General features: G+C 38.0%; 1 protein-coding gene across 3 annotated transcripts in view; it reads right to left on the bottom strand.

Moving 5' to 3' along the window:
- The window catches only part of ADAM10 (ADAM metallopeptidase domain 10), a 143,529-nt gene that overhangs the window by 48,088 nt on the left and 70,528 nt on the right, over positions 1 to 24,913 (bottom strand). For all 3 annotated transcript variants that reach the window (XM_070797490.1, XM_070797491.1, XM_070797492.1), the window contains exon 5: positions 7,421 to 7,521. In XM_070797490.1, coding sequence (XP_070653591.1) covers positions 7,421 to 7,521 — 101 coding nt within the window. The remainder of the gene's footprint in view (positions 1 to 7,420; positions 7,522 to 24,913) is intronic.

The following is a 24,913-nucleotide window of genomic DNA, read 5'->3' as shown; positions in this document are numbered from 1 at the left end:
AAGTGTCTTTTCAAACGCTTTTGCCCATTTTTTAATTGAGGTTTATGTATTTCTTTTTAATTGAGTTCTTGGGCTTCCTCTGAGGCTCAGATGGTAAAGAATCCACCTGCAATGCAAAAGACCTGGGTTGGATCCCTAGGTTGGGAAGATCCCTTGGAGAAGGGAAAGGACCCACTCCAGTATTCTGGCCTGGAGAATTCCATGGATTGCATAGTCCATGTGATTGCAAAGAATCAGACATGACTTTCACTTTCACTTTAAGAGTTCTTATTATATTCTGGAGAGGCCTTCTGTTAGATACACGTACTGTTGACATTTTGCTCACAGTCTGTGGCTTCTTTTTACATTTTCTTAACTATATCTTTTGAGAAGTTCTTAATTTAACAGAGTCAAACTTGTAATTTTGGGCTGGGGGGGCAGGCTATTTTTCTGTCCTAAGAAACTGTTTTCTATTCCAAAGTTGGAAAAATTTCTACGCTTTAATCTAGAAGTTTATGTTTTACCTTTATGCAGATTTATCATCAATTTTGTATAAGGTATAATGGTATAAACAGGCTTCCCAGGTGGCTCAGTGGGTAAAGAATCCACCTGCAATGCAGGAGACACAGGCAGATTTGAGTTCAATCCCCAGGTCGGTAAGATCCCCTAAAGAAGGGCACGGCAACCAACTCTAGTATTCTTGCCTGGAGAATCCCATGGACAGAGGAGCCTGGTGGCCTACAGTCCATAGGGTCACAAAGAGTCAGACGCAACTGAAGCGCCTGAGCACACAGCACATAAGAGTATAAATTGAGGTTGTTGTTTGTTTTTTTTTACAGTACTATTTGTCAGACCTTCCCTGATAGCTCAGTAGATAAAGAATCCGCCTGCAATGCAGAGGACGCCGATTTGATTCCTGGATCAGGAAGATCTGCTGGAGAAGGGAAAGGTTACCCACTCCAGGATTATTGGGCTTCCTTTGTGGCTCAGTTGGTAAAAAAATCTACCTGCAAATACAGGGACCTGGGTTCGATCCCTGGGTTGGGAAGATCCCCTGGAGAAGGGAAAGGCTACCACTCCAGTATTCTTGTCTGGAGAATTCCATGGACTGTATAGTCCATGGGGTTGCAAAGAGTCACATACAACTGAGTGACTTTCACTTTTACTTTCATTTGTGAGACCACTCTTCTGTCCTTTAAATTACTTTGGGACTTTTGTGAAATTTAACAGACCATTCGGATATGGACTCTCTATTCCATTCCATAACCTGTAATAAATCTATGCCGAGGTCAGGATGATACCATCTTGATGACTGCAGCTTTATAGTTAAGTCTCAAATTCAGGTAGTATAAGTCCTCTGGCTTTTGTTCTTTCTTGAAAATTGTTTTGCCTGTTCTAGGTCCTTTACATTTCCACATAACTTTGAAAATCTATTTGTTCATTACTAGCTAAATCCTCACGGGAGGATTATACCTGATTCCTTCATTATAATCACTATTCTCTTCTCTTTGTTTTCAGTAATTTTTGAATATATTAGTAACAGTTATTTTAAAGTCCTTGTATGGTAATGCCTGTAATTTCTAGTCTGTTTCTACCTGGTTGTTTTTTTTGTCCTGATCATGGATCACATATTTCAACTTCTTGAGCTTGTCGTCATCCAGCAATGTTTTCTGAACGTCTTACATTCTAAATGTTACATCACTAAGTATCTACATTCAGCGTCCTTTTTTAACAAGCACTATTGAGCATCGTTCTATTCAGTTCAGTCTCTCAGTTGTGTCTGAAGCTTTGCAACACCATGGACTGCAGCACGCCACGCCTCCCTGTCCATCACCAACTCCCAGAGTTTACTCAAAGTCATGTCCATTGAGTCTGTGGTACCATCCAACCATCTCATCCTCTGCATTCCCCTTCTCCTTCCACCTTCAATCTTTCCCTGCATCTAGGTTTTCTCCAATGAGTTAAATCTTCGCATCAGATGCCCAAAGTATTGGAGTTTCAGCTTCAACATCAGTCCTTCCAATGAACATTCAGGACTGATTTCCTTTACGATTGATTGGTTCGATCTCCCTGCAATCAAAGGGACCCGCAAGTATCTTCTCCAACACCACAGTTCAAAAGCATCAATTCTCTGGCACTCAGCTTTCTTTATAGTCCAACTCTCACATCCATATATGACTACTGGAAAAACCATAGCTTTGGCTACACAGACCTCTGTTGGCAAAGTAATGTCTCTGCTTTTTAATATGCTGTCTAGGGTGGTCACAGCTTTGCTTCCAAGGAGTAAGAATCTTTTAATTTCATGGCTGCAGTCACCATCTGCAGTGATTTTGGAACCCAAAAAATGAAGTCTCTCACTGTCTCCAATGGGACCAGATGCCATTTTTTGAATGTTGAGCTAACTCTCCTCTTTCACTTTCATCAAGAGGCTCTAGTTCTTCTTCACTTTCTGCCAAAAGGGTGGTGTCATCTGCATATCTGAAGTTATATATATTTCTCCTGACAATCTTGATTCCAGCTTGTGCTTCATCTAGCCCAGTATTTCTCATGATGTAATCTGCAATATAAGTTAAATAAGCAGGGTGACAACATACAGCCTTAACATACTCCTTTCCCGATTTGGAACTAGTTTGTTGTTCCATGACCACCCAGTTCTAACTGTTGCTTCCTGACCTGCATACAGATTTCTCAAGAGGCAGGTCAGGTGGTCTGATATTCCCATCTCTTTCAGAATTTTCCACAGTTTGTGGTGATCCACACAGTCAAAGAATTTGGCACAGTCAATAAAGCAGAAATAGATGTTTTTCTGGAACTCTCTTGCTTCTTCCATGATCCAGCAGATGTTGGCAATTTGATCTCTGGTTCCTCTGCCTTTTCTAAAACCAGCTTGAACATTTGGAAGTTCACGCTTCACGTACTGCTGAAGTCTGGCTTGGAGAATTTTGAGCATTACTTTACTAGCGAGTGAGATGAGTGCAATTGTGTGGTAGTCTGAGCTTTCTGTGACATTGCCTTTCTTTGGGATTGGAATGAAAACTGACCTTTTCCAGTCCTGTGGCCACTGCTGAGTTTTCCAGATTTGCTGGCATATATAGTGCAGCACTTTCACAGCATCATCTTCTAGGATTTGAAATAGCTCAACTGGAATTCCATCACCTCCACTAGCTTTGTTCATAGTGATGCATCCTAAGCCCCACTTGACTTCACTTTCCATGATGTCTGGCCATAGCTGAGTGATCACATCATCCTGATTATCTGAAGATCTTATTATTGTGAGGCTCTTTTTTGTACAGTTCTTCTGTGTATTCTTTCCACCTCTTCTTAATATCTTCTGCTTCTGTTAGGTCCATACCATTTCTGTCCTTTATTGAGCCCATCTTTGCATGAAATGTTCCCTTGGTATCTCTAATTTTCTTGAAGAGATCTCTAGTCTTTCCCATTCTATTATTTTCCTCTATTTCTTTGCACTGATAACTGAGGAAGGCTTTCTTATCTCTCCTTGCTATTCTTTGGAACTCCACATTCAAATGGGTATATCTTTCCTTTTCTCCTTTGCTTTTCACTTCTCTTCTTTTCACAGCTATTTTTAAGGCCTCCTCAGACAGCCATTTCACTTTTTTGCATGTCTTTTTCTTGGGGATGGTCTTGCTCCCTTGTCTCCTGTATAATGTCACAAACCTCTGTCCATAGTTCTTCTATCTATCAGGTCTAACCTGTCTATCAAATCTATCCACTCTGTCTATCAGATCTGACCCCTTGAATCTATTTCTCACTTCTACTGAATAATAGTAAGGGATTTGATTTATGTCATACTTGAATGGTCTCGTGGTTTTCCCTACTTTCTTCAATTTAACTCTGAATTTGGCAACAAGGTGTTCATGATCTGAGCCACAGTCAGCTCTTGGTCTTGTTTCTGCTGACTGTATAGAATTTCTCCATCTTTGACTGCAAAGAATACAATCAATCTGATTTTGGTATTGACCATCTGGTGATGTCCATGTGTAGAGTCTTCTCTTGTGTTATTGGAAGAGGGTGTTTGCTATGACCAGTGTGTTCTCTTGGCAAAACTCTATTAGCCTTTGCCCTGCTTCATTCCGTATTCCAAGGCCAAATTTGCCTGTTATTCCAGGTGTTTCTTGACTTCCTACTTTTGCATTCCAGTCCCCTATAATGAAAAGGACATCTTTTTTGGCTGTTAGTTCTAGAAGGTCTTGTAGGTCTTCATAGAACCGTTCAACTTCAGCTTCTTCAGCATTACTGGTCGAGGCACAGACTTGGATTACCATGATACTGAATGGTTTGCCTTGGAAATGAAGAGATCATTCTGTCATTTTTGACACTGGATCCAAGTACTGCATTTCAGACTCTCTTGTTGACTATTATGGCTTCTCCATTTCTTCGAAGGGATTCTTGCCCACAGTAGTAGATATAATGGTCATCTGAGTTAAATTCACCCATTCCAGTTCATTTGAGTTTGCTGATTCCTAAAATGTCGATGTTCACTCTTGCCATCTCCTATTTGACCACTTCCAATTTGCCTTGATTCATGGACCTAACATTCCAGGTTCCTATGCAATACTGCTCTTTACAGCATCAGACTTTGCTTCTATCACCGGTCACATCCACAACTGGGTGTTGTTTTTGCTTTGGCTCCATCGCTTCATTCTTTCTGGAGTTATTTCTCCACTGATCTCCAGTAGCATATTGGGCACCTACCGACCTGGGGAGTTCATCTTTCAGTGTCCTATCTTTTTGCCTTTTCATACTGCTCATGTGGTTTTCAAGGGAAGAATAGTGAAGTGGTTTGCCATTCCCTTCTCCAGTGAGAAGACAGGCAGCTAATTTACTTGAAAAGAACTTTGATCTTTCTGAAGCTTGGTTTTTCAGCTTAGTCAGTACAGGTCTGGAGTACTCCTTTAGACTGGGGTGAGATTAGCTTATTCCAAGCATGGACTGGGACTTCTACCAAGTACAATTTTTGATAGTTGTTTAGTTTATAGATTTCTCAGGAGTTTTTCTTTCTCGGGTAGTTTTCTCATAGAATCTCACCGTGTGTGTGCATAGGTTGGAATCCAGCTAAGATTCAAGGTGACCACTGTGCAGATATCTAGAGCTTATCAGCTTAGCTCCCTCTTCCTCCCAGGTACTATGTCCATAAATCCAGATACCTTAGCCTTTCTGAACCTTAACCTATCTCTTCAACTCTGCAAGAGTGCTATGCATTTCGAACTCTTCTTGAGGCGCCCTTCATTGTGCCATTCCTGAAATTTTGCCTCCAGTCAAAAAGTCATAGAAATCAGAGATATTTATTTCTCCTTTCTCAGGGATGTCAATCCTGCATTGCCTGTTGGCCAATATTTGAAAATAATTGGGGCTTTTTTTTTTTTTTGGTTTTGGTTTTCCAGTTGTTTTTTGCAGAATGGCTAGTTGGATGCCAGTCACTTTAGCATAACTGGAAAGGGAAATTTCCACCCACTTGTGCTACTAAGAGTTTCAAAGTTTTTGTTTCAGACATGTGGTACTTACCGAGTTTTGTTTTAACTATAGTATGAGGTAAAGATACAACTTCATTTTTTCTCCAAATGGATAAACATTTTTGGGGGGCTCCATGTATTCAACAGTCTCTATTTTTCCTTTGAGATTTTATCTCTACCACATAACAAAGTTTCATATCTGTATGGATCTGGACAATTAATTTTATCCCTCTGGTCAATCTGTTCATTCCTATGCTAAAAGTACTCTCTCTGTTATTTTAGTAAGTCTTAATATCTTCCAGGGTAAATCTTTTTCTTGTTCACCATCTTTAGATGGGCCTTATTTCTTCTTAGCCTTCACTTTTTCTTGAAACATTTTAGATCCATCAAGTGCTATGATCCATCAAGTGCTATGAATAATCATGCTGTAATTTACATGGAACTGCATTGAATGAATAAAGCAATATGAGGAAAATTAATGTTTTTCTATTAGCTATCAGTTCCATTAATACAGTGTATCTCTCCATAATAAAATCAGTCACCTGTAACATTTCTTACAAAGTTTCATAATTTTCCTTATATAGGTCTTTCTTTGCTACATTTACTCTTTGATACATGATATTCTTGACACTATTTTTAATGATGTCCATTCTTGAATTACATTTTTGGTGGTCTACTGCTAATATAAAAAAATACATAAACTTCTTTTGTATATTAATGTTATATCTAGCCACTGATAAACTCTATTATACCTAGCAATCTATGGTTTCAGCCTATCTATCCACATTGCCAACACATCCATACAAGTGACTATCATTTCTCAACTGAATAATTGCAACAACTTCTAATTAGTCTCCCAGTCTCTAGTTTTTCACCCCTAGCCTGAAGCTAAGAATTCTTTACTGGTACGGCTATCTCTCTGGCCTTGTATACACTGTTCCTTCTCTTTCCATCTCTTCGTGGTCAATCTAACTTCTCCTTATTCTTTCAGTTTCTGATTATTGTCCTCAAACACTTTCGGGGCTAGGTTAACTAGTCTTTTTGTGGGTAGAATACCACCCACAAGCATTAACTCTTCACTTAATTCTTTATTTCTTACTACCTTCAATTTTTCTGTGTCTCCAGTTAAACCATAAACTTTGTGAGGATAATTTGCTTCATCTTAATTTCCACATATTTCCAGAACCTGCCACAGATATTCTAATATATGGGAGATCAACAGAAAATTGTTCAATGAATATAAGAATAAAATCTCACTTAGACTTGAAAGACCCATTTGAAATGGTATAATCTCATGCCATGCTGCAGATTAAAAAACATACAAATTTGCATTTGTGACTCAAGAAATGTTAATCTACCCTACTACTTTTAGAAAGGATGTTTAAAATACATGATAAATGTTTTTACTATAAAAACAAAACTTTAAAAAGTTTAAACTTGTGTTTTAAATAACTACAAAACTATCACCTATGAATAAAATAAAATCAAAAAAGAATCAAAGGTCAATAGTCAACAGCAGAAAAACTTACAATTAAAATGTTAAAAGCACTGTGATTTTTATTAGGGTAACTAACCATCTGAGTTTGCTTAGACCCATGATTTTCAATGGTAAAATGATGTCCCAGGCAAACCTGAGGAAGTTGGTCACTCTAATTTTCATACTAATATGAACACTGACATTTATATTAAACACATATTCAGATTGAATACTTTTAATTTTATGATAAATCATGTAAGAGAATATTTTGGACATGTTATGATTTGGGGGTCATGCAGATTGTATTCAAACCTCAGCATCACATTTTTTATTATAAGCAAGTTATTTGGCCTCTTTGAGCATTAAGAAATATAAATATTTTCTGATAATATAAATATTTTAGAAATCCTAGAACATACATGTTAAATGCAGAAACACACGCACAACTTCACTTTCATTTATTAAACACAAACTTGTATTAAAATCTTACCTGTGTTACTTCTTCTACACCAGTCATCTGGTACTTCCTCATTCTTTCAAACACTGAATGATCTGCACAACCCCCCTGTGGACCATATTTATGGGGATACTCTAAAACACAAAGAAGAAATGCTATTACTCTCACATGTTAAGATATCACCAATTATCTTATAAACAAAAATGTAACCGTCATAATTCATGAAAGCCACAAATGCTTACTGAGCACCAATGGGAAAGGCATTATGCTAGGTATTCTAATTTTAAAATATGACAAGTGAGGACTTCCCTGGTGGTCCACTGGTTAAGAAACCATGCTCCCAATGCAGGAGGTCCAGGTTCGATTCCTGGTCAGGGAATTAGAACCCACAACTAAGAGTTCACATGCTGCAACCAAAGATCCCACATGCCACACCTAAGACCTGGCATAGCCAAATAAATGAACTTCCTTTTTTAAAAAGTCTGGCAGATTCCAAAGTTCTCCTTCAACATCACTGGTCTCTAGGCTTTTTTCATATGAGTGATTTGTGAGGTCTAAAAAAGAACAATAACCGTTCTTTATTCTGCATTTAAATTTCCAAACCTTGCCCACTTCAGATATATAGAGCATTTTAAGACTGCAATTTACTTCATTTTGTAATTTATAACTTTCCCTTCAAACACATTAAATTTCTTATTCTGCAAATATATAAAACTACTTCAATCTGAACTAGTTAGGCTAATACAATATTTATCTGTTTGAATTCCTTCAATGAATACCAACTAGCCTTAAAGGAAAGTAATCTAGAAACATGCTCCATGGCGTGGTAAAAGTAGACTGAGTTTAAACTTCTTCAATGTATAATTCAAGTGAATGCTTTACAGAGCAGTAACTATTTTATCATCATTTGTTTTCCCTTTCTAATTAAAGTGATTAATTTTGCTTTAACTGAATTGTTTCTATTTACAGACAGCTGTTCAATTTAGTGTAGTCATTTAAAAGTTTATTCCACTCTCTCAGTTCACATACTTCTCCCTTGTTAGGTTCGTCTTAGTTCATGAACATATTTTATAACTCAATCTAGTACCCATAATTAAGAGAACCTTATAAGGTTCGCCTTAGTTCATGAACATGTTTTATAGTACCCATAATTTATCTACTACCCATAATTAAGAGAACCTTATAAGGTTCGCCTTAGTTCATGAACATATTTTATAGTACCCATAATTAATCTAGTACCCATAATTAAGAGAACCTTATAAGGTTCGCCTTAGTTCATGAACATATTTTATAACTCAATCTAGTATCCATAATTAAGAGAATTGTCAAAATAAAATACCAAGACATGGGTGAGAGGGGAAGCACTAAAACATCTATAAGTAGCTATAGTTATAATACACAAAATTATAATTAAAAACACTTTCTTGAGTAAATCTAGAACCTAAAGTGGACACTAGTGACCTATTCCATAAGAAATACTAATTAAATATTACAATATAAATCTAAACTAGCTGGTAGGAGGCAGGGGTTATGGTCAACCTATCTACACTGATATAGTAGCTCTGATTTAAACTTTAGTTTTTACTAGAGGTCAAGACTGCAACAGCTGTAAAATTCCCACCAATAAATGTGGAAGAAATGACAGACTTAAAAATTTACCATTTTACAACTCCATATGCATAAGCTGATATACGCATTATCAGATCCTTGATATACGCAAGGATCACCCATTCCCAGGTGGCACCAGTGGTAAAGAATCTGCCTGCCAATACAGGAGATGAAGGAGACCTGGATTTGATCCCTGGAGGAGGGCATGGCAACCCACTCCATATTCTTGCCTGGGAAATCCCATGGACAGAGGAGCCTGGTGGGCTACAGTCCACGGGGTTGCAAAGAGTTGGACATGACTGAAGCAACTTAGCATTAAGGGGTACTAAAGCCATTAGGTCAAAATGTACAATAACAGGATATTCACAGTTCCTGAAAGTATCACCCCATAGGTGGTGGTTTAGTCATTAAGTTGTGTCTGACTCTTGTGACCCCAGACTGTAGCCCCCTTGGCTCCTCCATCCCTGGGATTTCCCAGACAAGAATACTGGAGTGGGTAGCCATTTCTTTTTCGAGGGGACGTTCCCAACCCAGGGATCGAACCTGTGTCTCCTGCACTGCAGGTGAATCTGAATGGCTGGAAACAGACAAACTGAGAACGGCAAGAGTAAAATTGGCACCAACTAAAGTAGCCTAGATTCCTGAGTCATTTCTTGAAAAAAAGCTGACTGATGATGAATATTCACATTAAACTGTTACAATAGTGAGAAGAGGTTTCAGCGCATTTTGTCATTTAATTTGGGACTGTCTGGTACTGCAGGCAGCATTACCTTATACACAGTAAAAAGTTTTGTTAAGCAGAATAGAAGAACTCATTCTATATCTGAGCTGCACTGGCATTTAGCAAAGTTTTCCTGTCACAGTCAATATCAAAATACTCTTGGCCCAGCATATCAGAAAATGTTTAGCAGTATTCGTATTTACCACTATTTCCTGAATATTTTCATCTTAAACTAGTTTTCACTTATCCCAAGATACAACTTTTGCCCCCGAAAAAAATCAGTCATATGGTTAAGTTGAAGACTGATACCTACATAGACTCTACAACACTCAGAATAAACATTTTGCATGTCTAGAGAAATAAGTGCTATTATCACTTTTCAAACAGTTTTTTGAGAGAATTTACTCAATCAAGATTTTCAGTTTTAGAAACCAAAAAGCTGTGAGGTTCATTAGGAATCTAGTTATAAGTCCCCCACATAACAAATACGTCAAAACAACATTTTTTGTTTTCATATATAATTCAGTTTAACTAACACACTTCAAAATATAGTGAAATCAGTTGATATGCCTGATTTTATTCAAATTTAAGAAATACCAAATATCATAACATAATCATGACAGATATTAGGATTTACCTTTCATTCAAAGCATACCATAAAATGCATTTTGAACCTCTTCCTACACAGGCACAAAAGAGCTGCTACAAAGTACTTTTGGAAGAGACAATTTCCTCGCCAACACTTGAACAAATTATATGTGTATAGCATTTAACTTGGAGAAGGCAATGGCACCCCACTCCAGTACTCTTGCCTGGAAAATCTCATGGATGGAGGAGCCTGGTAGGCTGCAGTCCATGGGGTTGCGAAGAGTCGGACATGACTGAGCAACTTCACTTTCACTTTTCACTTTCCTGTATTGGAGAAGGAAATGGCAACCCACTTCAGTGTTCTTGCCTGGAGAATCCCAGGGATGGGGGAGCCTGGTGGCTGCCATCTATGGGGTCACACAGAGTCGGACACGACTGAAGTGACTTAGCAGCAGCAGCATTTAACTAAACATCTTACAAAACTGAGGAACGGAACAAAAATATCACTATCTTAAACAACTGTAACATCATTTTTAACGCAATGATAAGGGAAGTCAACAAACAATATTTATGTCTGATTTACATATAGTCAGCATTCTCTATTATTAGGATATATAGTATCCCAATAAAATATATCTTCCGGATATTAATAATGTTGAATACTAAGCACATCAGCACTCTGCATCATCAATATACCGGTACTGGTGCTAGGCATGTGACTGTTAGGATTAAGGTAATCGAGTAACTACTGTCTAATGGGTATCTCATGTACTTGATAAAATACACAGTTGACTTACATATGTAAATATATACAAATATACACACATATGTATTTGTGACATTGTAAATACAGGTGATATTGGAGTCAATCTCTTCCCTACCACTCCTCCACATGATCAGAAGTCAGGCAAATACTGGTATAATACCATACCATCAATAGGCTAATATATCAGCAGGAGTTGACAGGAAGCCAGTAGAACAACCATCCATCTAGCAGGCTATCACTCCCCAGTAAAAAGATAGCCTGGATTCAAAAGTAAGATTGCTCTGCCCCTATCTCACCCCTAATAGGCTGCATTTGGCTGGCATCAAGGGAGTCCTTAATGTTGCACAAAATCACTTCCTCTGGTCCATCATGACAGGGGTCAAGAGAATCAGTCTGCAGCACTCCTCACCTCTATCAGGAGGATTCCAGCAAATACCAAGGGAAACCCCAGAACGGTCCCTGTTCATAGGAAGACATTCCCCTGGCCCCACTTCCTTAAAGACTCACAACTGTCTATCATTTTCTGCCTTGGGCCCATTAGAACTATTTTCACTGGGGCTCAGCTTTTATGGTCATGAGACTATACCACCAAATACTTCAATTTACTGTAAGTATTTGCAGCCTCCAAATCACTACTTCCCTCTATTATCTTATTTTTAGCTCCTAATTCACCATCACTCTCTCAGACACCACTCCATCATAATTCTTAGTGATTTCAACATTCAGGTTGATGATCCTTAAATACACTACCTTTTCTCCAATGGTCTTCTCCTACCTCGATTTCTCACTTACATGGTCATACTTGTGAACCTGTCAACACTAATTACCGAAACCTCTTCTTAATCTCAATTTCCTCATCCTACTTTCTTTCCACCACTCATCTTTTCAGAACATTCCCCCTTAGACTTAGGCAATCCTTCAACATCTCAAAAACCCTTCAATCCACCAATGCTACTATCCTGTCCACTACTGGATATTCTCTTTCTCTTTATTCAGCTTAAATCCCAGAGTCAATCATTATTATAATTACTCCATTCATTTACTTTAAACTCCCTTGCCACCTCCTCTTCCCAACTCTCAAACAAAACCTGTTAAAATTCAACTCTCTACTTTAAAAAAAAAAAAAAAATCAACTCTCTACCTGTACCCCTCCAGTTGAATGAAGCTGGAGAAGAAAATGGTAACTATACCTATTCTCATTCAAAAATTATAATCTGTAACTTCAAGCAGTTCCTTTATGCCACCTGGCAATCATATTGCATTTCCAGAGACCCTTCTCAATCCTATTTCACTGTTTAACTTTACCACATTAGTTGTTCAGTCCCTAAGTCGTGTCCGACTCTGTGACACCATGGACTGTGGCACAACAGGCTTCCCAGTCCTTCACTATCTCCTTGAGTTTGCTCAAACTCATGTCCATTCAGTCAGTGATGCCATCCAACCATCTCATCCTCTGCCACCCCCTTCTCCTCCTGCCCTCAATCTTTCCCAGCAACACGGTCTTTTCCAATGAGTTGGCTCTTACCACATCAGTACAGGCAATAAAATTGACCAAGCAAGCTGAACCTATGCAAAGTGATCTTAATAATCAATGGAGGAAATTACAACTGTTCCATGACCTTCAAAAATTTGTCAAAATATTGAAACTCTATTATTTATAAATGTGTAGGGAAAAAAAATAAGACTATTTATATTTAGTACACCGTAATATAAAACATTAGAAACATCAAGAGTTAGTACATTTAAAAGAACTTCAGTTCAGTTCAGTCTCTGAGTTGTGTCCGACTCTTTGCAACCCCATGAACCGCAGCACGCCAGGCCTCCCTGTCCATCACCAACTCCCAGAGTTCACCGAGACGCACGTCCATCGAGTCAGTGATGCCATCCAGCCATCTCATCCTCTGTCGTCCCCTTCTCCTCCTGCCCCCAATCCCTCCCAGCATCAGAGTCATTTCCAATGAGTCAACTCTTCACATGAGGTGGCCAAAGTACTGGAGTTTCAGCTTTAGCATCATTCCTTCCAAAGAACACCCAGGGCTGATCTCCTTCAGAATGGACTGGTTGGATCTCCTTGCAGTCCAAGGGACTCTCAAGAGTCTTCTCCAACACCACAGTTCAAAAGCATCAATTCTTCGGCGCTCAGCCGCCTTCACAGTCAACCCTTACATCCATACATGACCACAGGAAAAACCATAGCCTTGACTAGACGAACCTTTGTTGGCAAAGGAATGTCTCTGCGTTTGAATATGCTATCTAGGTTGGTCATAACTTTCCTTCCAAGGAGTAAGCGTCTTTTAATTTCATGGCTGCAGTCACAATCTGCAGTGATTTTGGAGGCCAAAAAAATAAAGTCTGACACTGTTTCCACTGTTTCCCCATCTATTTCCCATGAAGTGATGGGGAAAGAACTAGAACTAGAACTAGAGTGTTAAAAGAACTAGAGTGTTTTATTTCTTTGTAAATTGTATTTTATCATGAATTTTAAATATACATTCTTTTGGAAAGCCTGATATTTAGGATTAAAAAAAAAGTTTCCAAAGTCACAAAACAGTATTATATATGCTTCAAAATCTGTCAGCACAATACTCTCTCAATAGAAAAAACAAGAAACAAGTATAAAATGTTTCCCATATACTTTAAAAACTTCTAAAAGAGCCTATTTTCCCTGGTCACCACATAAACTATGAAAATGGACAATGACATTTCCCTCTAAAATTACTGACAATATAATCCCCATTTCTAGAAAAAGCCTTTGTTCGACTAATGAATAAGCCCTCATTGAGATGCTAAATCATAGGATGCACTGTAGTTCCCCTGAAAAGGCCAAACAGCATATTCTTTCACAAAGAATGAGTCATTGGTGTAGAATATTCAGCCTATTTAAAACAAAGATCAGCTTTAAATCTAAGGCCTTTCTTCCAGTTCCTTTGCATGCCAACCTCTTGCTTTTGCTTTGTTGTAGGAGGCACAGATATAAATAATACATATATTGTGATACCACCTCAAGCAGGAAATAGCTCTAATTAACTCTCAATCATCCACTCCAGGAAGGGGAAATATTTACAGTTCAGATCATCTGCCCCAACAGAGTCACACATAAAACACCCACTTCTCCCTAGATACTAACTACAGTAGACTTAACGTCCTCGCTACTCCCAGCAAGCCATCCCTCCCTCAATGTGACTGCCAGGTTAGGAATTTTACTGCAGAATCCAAAGGCTTAGCTATAGATAACTCTCTAACAATCAAAACTTGGTATAATTTCTCTAATAATGAAACAGTTCAGTGTCATTTCGAGGGCCTCAGAAGAGCTCTGGTATACCATAGTCCTTTATGTCTCAGTGCAGAGAAGAATTCAGTAAGAGCAAAGTGATAGATAAGAAGTGATTTATTAGAATAGGACCCTTGTGAGGCTTACAAGCAGGCAGGGAGAAATGCCACGTCCCGAGTACTTACTGGGCTAGTTTTGTAGTCAGGAAAAGTGGAGGGGGGTGGAAAACTTTGTCTTTCTTGAGTAAACATCATCTTTCCATCATTAGTTTCTCCTCCAGGTTGGGCAGGGGAATTTTCTTATCCCTCCATGGTCAAGCTAAGTCCACAAATTGTTTTTTATGTGTACAAAGAGCATGTCCCAGGGACCATTAACTTACTGAGCTCACTGGGCAATCAATACGTGGGTCTCATCCTACCACTGTTTTACTGTTTGGGGGCATGTCCCATGCGTCTGTTGCATGGTTTTGTTGCTAAGAAAGCTGGCTTGGTTTTGTCGTTAAGCAAACCTGCTTTCTTGAGTAATCATTAAATTATAGGGTTCTCTCACTTTTTTCTACTTAAAATCCTCTAGGCAGGATCAACTATCTAATCATTTGTCCTTTTACTCTGTCTCTATCAATAATACACTATGAATCACTAAATTAATCAAATAACCCAACTTTTATGCTAGTCAGTGAATTTAAAAGAGAGTGGCTCCACAGACAGTTACTGTACAAAAACTTGCTTTGCTAGTATCTGAAAGGTAGATTGGTGAGGTCCTTTCCCATGAAAATGCCATTTATTCCCAAAGCTGCCAAAAACCAGCAAGGATTCACTGAAACAGTAAAAAGAAGAGGAGGCTTTTTTTTTTCCCCCCTTTTCAAGGAGAGACGGTGAGTTTGAAGGAATGGAAGAATGGGTCAGGCAGCCCCCAAATATCCTTCCCCCTTCTAATTCTAGTGGACAGAGGTCCTTTCCCTCTTTCCCCATCCCTCACAACCAGTCTCTGTTTGGGGAGAGTGGCGAGACCAGGAAAAGAAAGGTATAGTATGAATGTCCCTGGGAAGGAGAGTAAGCTAAAGTCCCCTTTTCCACATGCTCTCACAACACTGATCTCCAAAGAAATAGAAACTTGGAGCTGGTCCAGGCATGTCCCTTCCCACCTATAGTTTTTAAGATGGGCTGGTGCTGGGGGCCAAGGGAGTCATGGGAATCAGGTCAATAGGAAATGTGCTGCTCTACTATTCTGATCAGCAGACTCTAGAGGGCATTAGGACAAAAACTCTGCCTTGTTCATCACTGTATCCAACATATCTAGAAGTGTCTTGTACAGATTAGACACTCAAACAATATTAACTATTAAACTAATCTATCATTAAACCTATAAATCTTAAAACTGAAATGGAATGAAAACTTGTATCATACTGATTTAAAGTGACCATTAACTCGATTTATTTGATTTGGCACTATAAACCTACACACAGAAAACAGATCACTCCAGGCCAAAGACGCTAGTTTCTTTTCTGAAGTTCCTGAGCTGCAACAGCTAAAAATAAATATGGTCCAGCCAGAATAATATTTATCTTTCTCCTATTATCACCGATTCTTATCTCCAGCAGTCAAAAGTCTACCCCTATCTTCAAGGTTCAAGTTAAATGCCACCTCCACTGGGAATCTTCCTACATATTCCTATGGGTCCCCCAGTGCATACCAGTGCTTTGAGGACATTTCTGATACAAAATTTATCACATTGTGACTCTCAATTATAAACTGAGACTATTCCTGAAGGTTTAAAAAGAAGTCTCAATCGTTCCTGTATATTCCCAAATCAATAAACACTTGTTAAATTTAATTTTTCAGTCAGCAGCTGATTTTCATGCCTCTTTTCAAAGGTCATCAATTAACTAAAGATCCGTAAATTGTTGGCTCCAACAACATCCTTTTAACCTTCATTCTACCTGCACTGTCTATCATTATGTTCTATATCTCTAACTACTTTACAGATTGACTATAAAATAGGGCACATTCAAAATTAGGGCCTGTATGCACATAAATTTCCTAATTAAATGTTAGTGTTATTCCTAATTTTATTAATTCACTTACAAAACTAATAATGGGAGGGAAAAACTATTATTATCAAACATAAGCAACACAAGAATAAATGACACAAGAATATATACCATCAAAGAGCTTATAGTCTAGCTGGGGTGTCAGATATGTAAACAAGAATTCCATTTAATTATCTGCTTGCTAAACATTAAGTCTCTCCGCAATCATCCACAGTTTATTAAATAATGGTTGAATTTAATTTACTCATCCAGCCAACAGCAATTTTCCTTCCATGCCTCTTCTCAAAGGTCATCATATGACCAATGATCTGAATTCAAAACATACAGAGGACTCACCAATATATCCATAGAAGTAAAGAGAGGATACCCAGAATTAAGGGGCCAGAAAGGGTTTCCAGGACATTATACTTGGATTATATTTTGAAGGATGAGTGTGGGTTTGGCCAAGAGAGAATTTATACATAAGTAACATGAGCATTTGTTCTGCTCTTTTGTTTCTACAAGGCTTGTCTTAAATTTCCAAAATGTCCCCTCTTTAGAGTTAAGTTAAGCCAGTTTTAAGGAGTATATAACATATAATTGCATTGCATAAAATTCTGCTGCTGCTAAGTCGCTTCAGTTGTATCCGACTGTGTGACCCCATAGACGGCAGCTCCCCAGGCTCCCCCATCCCTGGGATTCTCCAGGCAAGAACACTGGAGTGGGTTGCCATTTCCTTCTCCAATACATCAAAGTGAAAAGTGAAAGTGAAGTCGCTCAGTCATGTCCGACTCCTAGCGACCCCATGGACTGCAGCCCACCAGGCTCCTCTGCCCATGGGATTTTCCAGGCAAGAGTACTGGAGTGGGGCGCCATTGCCTTCTCCGACATAAAATTCTAGATAATGCAAACTCACCTACAGATTGGTGCCTGAGGAAAGAGAGATGGGAAGAAAAGAAGGACTACGCTGAGGAGAAGGAAGCAACTGGGGGCAATGAATATGTATACTATTCTTGATTATGGTGACAGTTTCACAGATATATACATACGTTTAAAATTACCAAACTGTATATTTTACATAGTAACAGTTTATTTTATGTCAATTTTTCCTCAATAAAATTGTTTAAAGAAAGACGAGACAACCAAAGACAACGTATAAGCTTCAACTGCATCCTATATATATGTTTTTTTTAATGTCACTTTTGTGGAGCAATTAGAGAAATAGGCCTACAGACTATATTAGCACATTATTACATCAATGTTAAGTTTCTAGGTAGAAAAGTATAAATCTGTACAATTTTCTTAGAAAGTCATCTGGCAATATACAATATGCTGAGGGCAAAAATTATGCACAAAAATGTGCACTGCAATAATAAAAAAAGAGTAAACAATCTAGTTGTCCATTTAGTTGATGAGTTGATAAATAATATATTCATCAATGAAACAACTAAATACTACGCAGGCATTAAGGCATTAAAAAGGTAGGGCTACCCTCACCTTCAAAAAAAAGAGGGCTGTATTTATTGGTATAGAAACAAATATAAGATATATAAATGAAATTTTAAATGGTTAAGGCTATTCACTAAAATGCTAATGGTGATTGACACACTTCATCTTCTAATTAATTCACAAGCAAAAATGTCTATTTTATATAGTCATTTCATAATCAGAACAGAGAGGGCGATGGCACCCACTCCAGTACTCTCGCCTGGAGAATCCCACAGGCAGAGGAGCCTTGCAGGCTGCAGTCCATGGGGTCACTAAGAGTCGGACACAACTGAGAGACTTCACCTTCACTTTTCACTTTCATACATCAGAGAAGGAAATGGCAACCCACTCCAGTGTTCTTGCCTGGAGAATCCCAGGGACGGGGGAGCCTGGTGGGCTGCCGTCTATGGGGTCGCACAGAGTTGGACATGACTGAAGTGACTTAGCAGCAGCAGAAGCATAATAAGAAAAGCTAAGAATATTTCCAGCTTTGGAGAAACAGTAGTTTGGAATTATCAAATTTTGGAAGAAATAAGGAATGTTAACAATGTAACACCTTCATTTTATAACATGAAGAAAATGAGACCCAGGAAAAGAAGGTTCCTTCCCTGCCTAAGGTACAAAGCTATTCTACAACATCACCCTGCTTTCCCCTCAAACTGCCTTCTCACACACGTGCCATGCCTCGGTGCTCTAATGCAGTGACTTGTGTGCTTTCTCCCACGTCTCTCACTAACTTCTGTGATTTAAAGTAAATGAATTAAACTCAAAAACAATTGTAACTGTTGATCTACAAGGTCATCTTTAAATCTATGATTCTGTAAGGGAGCAAAATTTGACACCCAAAAATGTCTTTCATTGGTATTTTTTAGCTTTAATTTTTATTTGCTTAAGTTATGAAAGTATGATAACATATTTATAGGAGACTTGGAAAATACAGAACAAAGTTACATATAGTTTCACTATATATTACAATTATTTTTTAAGTGCAGAAACTAAGATTTTCATTTGGAATTTCAATACCAAACTCTAAAAAATTAAAAGAATGAATATAGAGAAGTAGAAGGATATAGTAAACCTGAAAAGCTCTGTCAACCGATTCAATGTAATTAAGATTTATACAATTTTCACACAACAGTAGGATACAAATTATATTCAAGTTCCCATTAATTTTAAACTAGGAGACACTGGAACATACAGAGGGACATAAAACAAGGTGCAAAAATTTCATGGTCTAAAGGTATTGAAATCATACACAGTCTTTCTCTTATCACTATGGAATTATGTTATAAATCAGTATCAAAAGATATGAAAATAACCCACATATTTTCAAGTGCATGTGACATTTACGAAGAAAGCACTTCAACTTGGCCATCAAAAGCCTCAATAAAGTTAGACTGAAAAAAACACAGAGGGTGACTACAGAGATGAAAGCATCTAAATGAGAAATTAGTAGCAAAATGAGAAATTAATATTCAAGATACTTTAAACAAAATCCCATGTATTTGAAAATTAAATTTCTACTATTAAATGATGGGTGTATTTAAGAAGCCATAACAAGAAAAATTAGAAAATACTTGTTTTTGTCTTTTTTATCCTAATATAAATTTATTTATTTTAATTGGAGGCTAATTACCTTACAATATTGTATTGGTTTTGCCATACATTGACATGAATCCGCCACGGGAGTACACGTGTTCCCCATCTTGAACCCCCCCTCCCGCCTCCCTCCCCGTACCATCCCTCTGGGTCACCCCAATGCACCAGCCCCAAGAATACTGTATCCTCATCGAACCTGGACTGGTGATTCGTTTCTTATATGATATTATACATGTTTCAATGCCATTCTCCCAAATCATCCCACCCTCTCCCTCTCCCATAGAGTCCAAAAGACTGTTCTACACATCTGTGTCTCTTTTGTTGTCTCCCATAAAGGGTTATCATTCCATCTTTCTAAATTCCATATATATGCATTAGTATACTGTATTGGTGTTTTTCTTTCTGGCTTACTTCAGTCTGTATAATAGGCTCCAGTTTCATCCACCTCATTAGAACTGATTCAAATGTATTCTTTTTAATGGCTGAGTAATACCATTGTATATATGTACCACAGCTTTCTTATCCATTCGTCTGCTGCTGGACATCTAGGTTGCTTCCATATCCTGGCTATTATAAACAGGGCTGCGATGAACAGAGGTACACGTGTCTCTTTCAATTCTGATTTCCTCAGTGTGTATGCCCAGCAATGGTATTGCTGGTTCGTATGGCATTTTTATAGAATAAAAATGAAAAGAGAATTTACCAGAATCTGTTGCATGCAACTGAAGCCAATCAATGCAATTAAATACCATGCAGAGTCTTGAAGAAAGTATGAAAACAAATAATGGACACTGGCATAAAATTTTGTGAAATTTGAAGAAAATCTGTACTTAGTTATTAATACTGTATCACTTGGTAATTTCCTGTTCATTTGTTTTACAACATACTACAAAATGTCTTTCTTTGGCATACAGATTATTTTAGACCAATTATTTTTAAGAAAGAGGAATACTCAAGAAGTCTTTCTTTTTACCTCCCCTTTAATGGCCTGAAAGAATTTAGATAAAGGGCCTGGTCTAGGAAGAGCACTATCAACACAGAGATCTACAGAATATATGGAGTAGGTATGGCAGGAGGAACTCAGCAGGGCCTAGAGATCAAAGTCCTCTCTGGATCCCACTGTCCCTGCGTGGCACAGCAAACACCTGTTTACCTAACATTTGCTCTCCCATCTTCCTGTAATTTTTTTTGCTCCCCTTTTAAGTACCAAACCCTTAGCCTCTTCACCTCTGAAATGCCATATAAATCTCAACTGCCTAAGTTGTTCTGGGGTCTCATTTTCCTGATGAAGACCTTGTATGTACATAATTAAATTTGATATTCTTCTTCTTCTTTTAAAATTCTTACATCAGCTAGAAGAACATAAACAGAGCACAGGGAAATTTTTTTCTTCCCCAACAAAATCCAAGACTCTACAGTTGCTGAAAGCAGTAAAATCCACATTAATGAATTCCTAGTCTAATATTTGAATATAAATATAAGATACAAGATTGCTTACCAAGATATCTAATCTCCAAATTTATAAACCATGAACAGAATTTTTACATTTTATAATGAATATGATATCACAATGTAAAGAAGTTCTTTACAGGGCCCAAGTCTTAGACCAATGTCTTTAGACACACTTACAAGGTCACTAAACATAAACATCAAGCACTGAATTGTGCTAGAAGAGATGTGAAATATAAACATATACACACTTTTAATGATACTTCAATTAGTTTTTCTATAAATCATCACTCATAAAAGTTGAACCTGAAATGTAAATTTACTCTATTTTCCAGTAGCAAACATAGCCACAATTCTGCAAAATCAATGATACCAAAAATAAAGCCTTCAGTTCAGTTCAGTCACTCAGTCATGTCCGACTCTTTGTGACCCCATGAACTGCAGTACACCAGGCCTCCCTGCCCATTACCAACTCCTGGAGTTCACTCAAACTCACGTCCATCGAGTCGGTGACGCCATCCAGCCATCTCACCCTCTGTCATCCCCTTCTCCTCCTGCCCTCAATCCCTCCCAGCATCAGAGTCTTTTCCAATAAGTCAACTCTTCGCATGAGGTGGCCAAAGTACTGGAGCTTCAGCTTTAGCATCATTCCTTCCAAAGAAATCCCAGGGCTGATCTCCTTCAGAATGGACTGGTTGGATCTCCTTGCAGTCCAAGAGACTCTCAAGAGTCTTCTCCAACACCACAGTTCAAAAGCATCAATTCTTCAGCACTCAGTTTTCTTCACAGTCCAACTCTCACATCCATACATGACTAATGGAAAAACCATAGCCTTGACTAGATGGACCTTTGTTGGCAAAGTAATGTCTCTGCTTTTGAAATCTTTTTAATCCTCACAATAATTGTCTTTACTGTCAAAGTCCTTTGACTTTAGCCCCTTTAAACAAGTCTCTCCTAACTTACAATGTAACTAATAATGTACTGGAGGAAGTCAGGATACATGGATCCTTGCCATGAAAATATCTTGCCCAAGCTGTTTAATAAGACTCTTTAGGCTTCAGTTTTGGGCTTCCAAGGTGACACAGTGGTAAAGAACCCACCTGCCAATGCAGGAGACGCAAGAGATGTGGGTTTGATCCCTGGGTTGGGAAGAACCCCTGGAGAAGGAAATGGCAACCTACTCCAATATTCTTGCCTGGAAAATTCCATGAACAGAGGAGCCTGGTGGGCTACAGTCCACAGGGTCACAAAGGATTAAACACACCTGAGCATGCACCTAGTGCCGTTACTGCTAAGTCACTTCAGTCGTGTCCGACTCTGTGCGACCCCATAGACAGCAGCCCACCAGGCTCCCCCGTCCCTGGGATTCTCCAGGCAAGAACACTGGAGTGGGTTGCCATTTCCTTCTCCAATGCATGAAAATGAAAAGTGAAAGTCAAGTCGTTCAGTCGTGTCTGACTCTTCGCAACCCCATGGACTGCAGCCTACCAGGCTCCTCCGTCCATGGGATTTTCCAGGCAAGAGTACTGGAGTCGGGTGCCATCGCCTTCTCCGGAGCATGCGCCTACATGCACACAGACTTCAGTTTCCATCATCTTCAAACTTAAGAGTTTAGAAGTAATTCTCATGCCTTTTGCAACAGTACTAAAATTACAGAATTCCATTAAATTCAGAACTATCAATACACCAATCTTCCAGTCTATTCCAAAAAACTCTTTTTCATGAACAGCTTGCCGATTGAGGTATGAAGAAGAAACAATGTCCCCCAAAAGAAAATCCTGATTTTTTAAACACACATGGTTATGAAGTCTTAATTTAAAACTTTTATTCTTCTTACTATCAAATATCTACAAACTTTTTCCAAACTCTCAAAACCTGTAACTTAACAGTATAGTGAGAACATATTCAAACTGCATCCTTAACGTAATATTCAGGTGTACAATGAATTAAATTTTTTATTCAATCTTTTTGTAAAACTATAACAAAACACTGCAAAACAAAATCATGACGTAATATTTCTCAGAAGAAAAAGAACAAAATTTCCAAATATAATTTTACTTTCTAAGGTGAGTTTTAAAACTGTTTTATAATATAAGAGCTTTTTTATTTTTAAATAATCCATGTTTCTGAAATGATCATTATGTGGCTAACATATTTTCTATTTATGTTTTTAAATAAATATATATACAAATATACATGCTAACCAATCATAAAATGTCTTGATTTAAAAAGTCTTTAACTTGAATCTTATTTACATACATAAAATAAACTGATTGAATAATATGAAAGTGCTGGGCTTATTTTCTCCAAATTCTGCAAAGAGAATCAAACCCCTTAAATGTGTTCCTGATTAAATATCTCACATTTCTAATTAAATATTTTTCAAAAAGCTATCATTTCTCACAGCCTTCTCAACTTTTCTTCATTTGTGCCTGTGGATTTTTTGAAGAAATTATATTTCCATAGAGATTAACTCAGGAAAAACACAAAAAGAGTCAACAATGCCTCTAAGTTTTTATATTTGTTTCAAATATTATCACTGTGCTTAATAAAACTAAATATTTAAGATCAATGCTAAGTAAAACAAGTTTATAGACTGACAATAAACCTGTATACACTATGGAAGTTCTGAAGTCATGGGCACTTCCAATCACAGTTGAGCCACTCTACAACTGAATTATCAATCAGAACACTTCATTCCTTAATCTTTCTAAGTGTCTACCACTGTCTGTCACAACTTCAATACACATAAGCATATTTCTAAGCTCCAGATTGGACCTTAAGCACAGACAGAAACATTTCAAGATAAATCCTCAGAATTTTCTGTGACCTCTAGATGAACACAATCAATCAATATATAATGTCAGATTTGAAAAATGCTAGTCATTATCAATACTTTCCAATTCAATTCTTCCTTCCCTCTTTTTCTTCTAGTCCTTGTCCCTTCTTCTCACTAACAGTAACACAAAAAGAGTTGAAAGTCTTAATGCCTATGAGAAAACTCATTTATGTCCACAACTTCCAAAGCACAGTATGGAACAAATTGCTTTTTTAAGGTTAATTAAAACCAGTATCCTTACGTTTCACAAATAGAGACTTCTACGTGAAGGAGCCATTCATCTTGAAATGACTAAGTAAAATTTATCAGTCTCAATTATTCAGAACACGAAATAAGGAGTCTTCTCATTGAAACCCAAGATAATGAAGCTACTAGTACAGTTCCAGCTAGCACACAGGCTGAGAGTAAAAGCATCCTGCTTCTATATGAGGCACAGCAAATGCAGGCTCTCTGGGCTTCTCTATTCCACCCAAATGACAATAATCTGAAGTGAAAGAATTTGACTCTTACTCTGCAGTGTCAAATATTTACTTAAAATACCTTTAATTCAGAGGCAAAATAGTTCTTTATAAGTACAGCATGGAAAAATTACTTAGACCTTTGCCTCCCAGAAAGGTAGTACATGAAAGGGTACAAAGATCCACTATTTACCATTATTTAAAATAATTCCAAGCAATTATACAGACATTCCTAAAAGTATTCATATTAAGATTAGCAGTATAGTTTATGGTATAGTATTGATGCTTTTGAACTGTGGTGTTGGAGAAGACTCTTGAGAGTCCCTTGGACTGCAAGGAGATCCAACCAGTTCATTCTGAAGGAGATCAGTCCTGGGTGTTCTTTGGAAGGACTGATGCTAAAGCTGAAACTCCAGTACTTTGGCCACCTCATGTGAAGAGTTGACTCATTGGAAAAGACTCTGATGCTGGGAGGGATTGGGGGCAGGAGGAGAAGGGGACGACAGAAGATGAGATGGCTGGATGGCATCACTGACTCGATGGACGTGAGTCTGAGTGAACTCTGGGAGTTGGTGATGGACAGGGAGGCCTGGCGTGCTGCGATTCATGGGGTCACAATGAGTCAGACACAACTGAGCGACTGATCTGATCTGATCTGATAGTATAGTTTATGGGACAATGTTTTTTCCAGTTTCTTTGAAATAAACTGA

The sequence above is a fragment of the Bos indicus genome, chromosome 10 (genome assembly GCF_029378745.1).
Source record: "Bos indicus isolate NIAB-ARS_2022 breed Sahiwal x Tharparkar chromosome 10, NIAB-ARS_B.indTharparkar_mat_pri_1.0, whole genome shotgun sequence".
NCBI classification, from domain to species: Eukaryota; Metazoa; Chordata; class Mammalia; order Artiodactyla; family Bovidae; genus Bos; species Bos indicus.
Note: the sequence above shows the minus strand (reverse complement) of the source record. Positions and strands in the feature narration are given on the sequence as shown.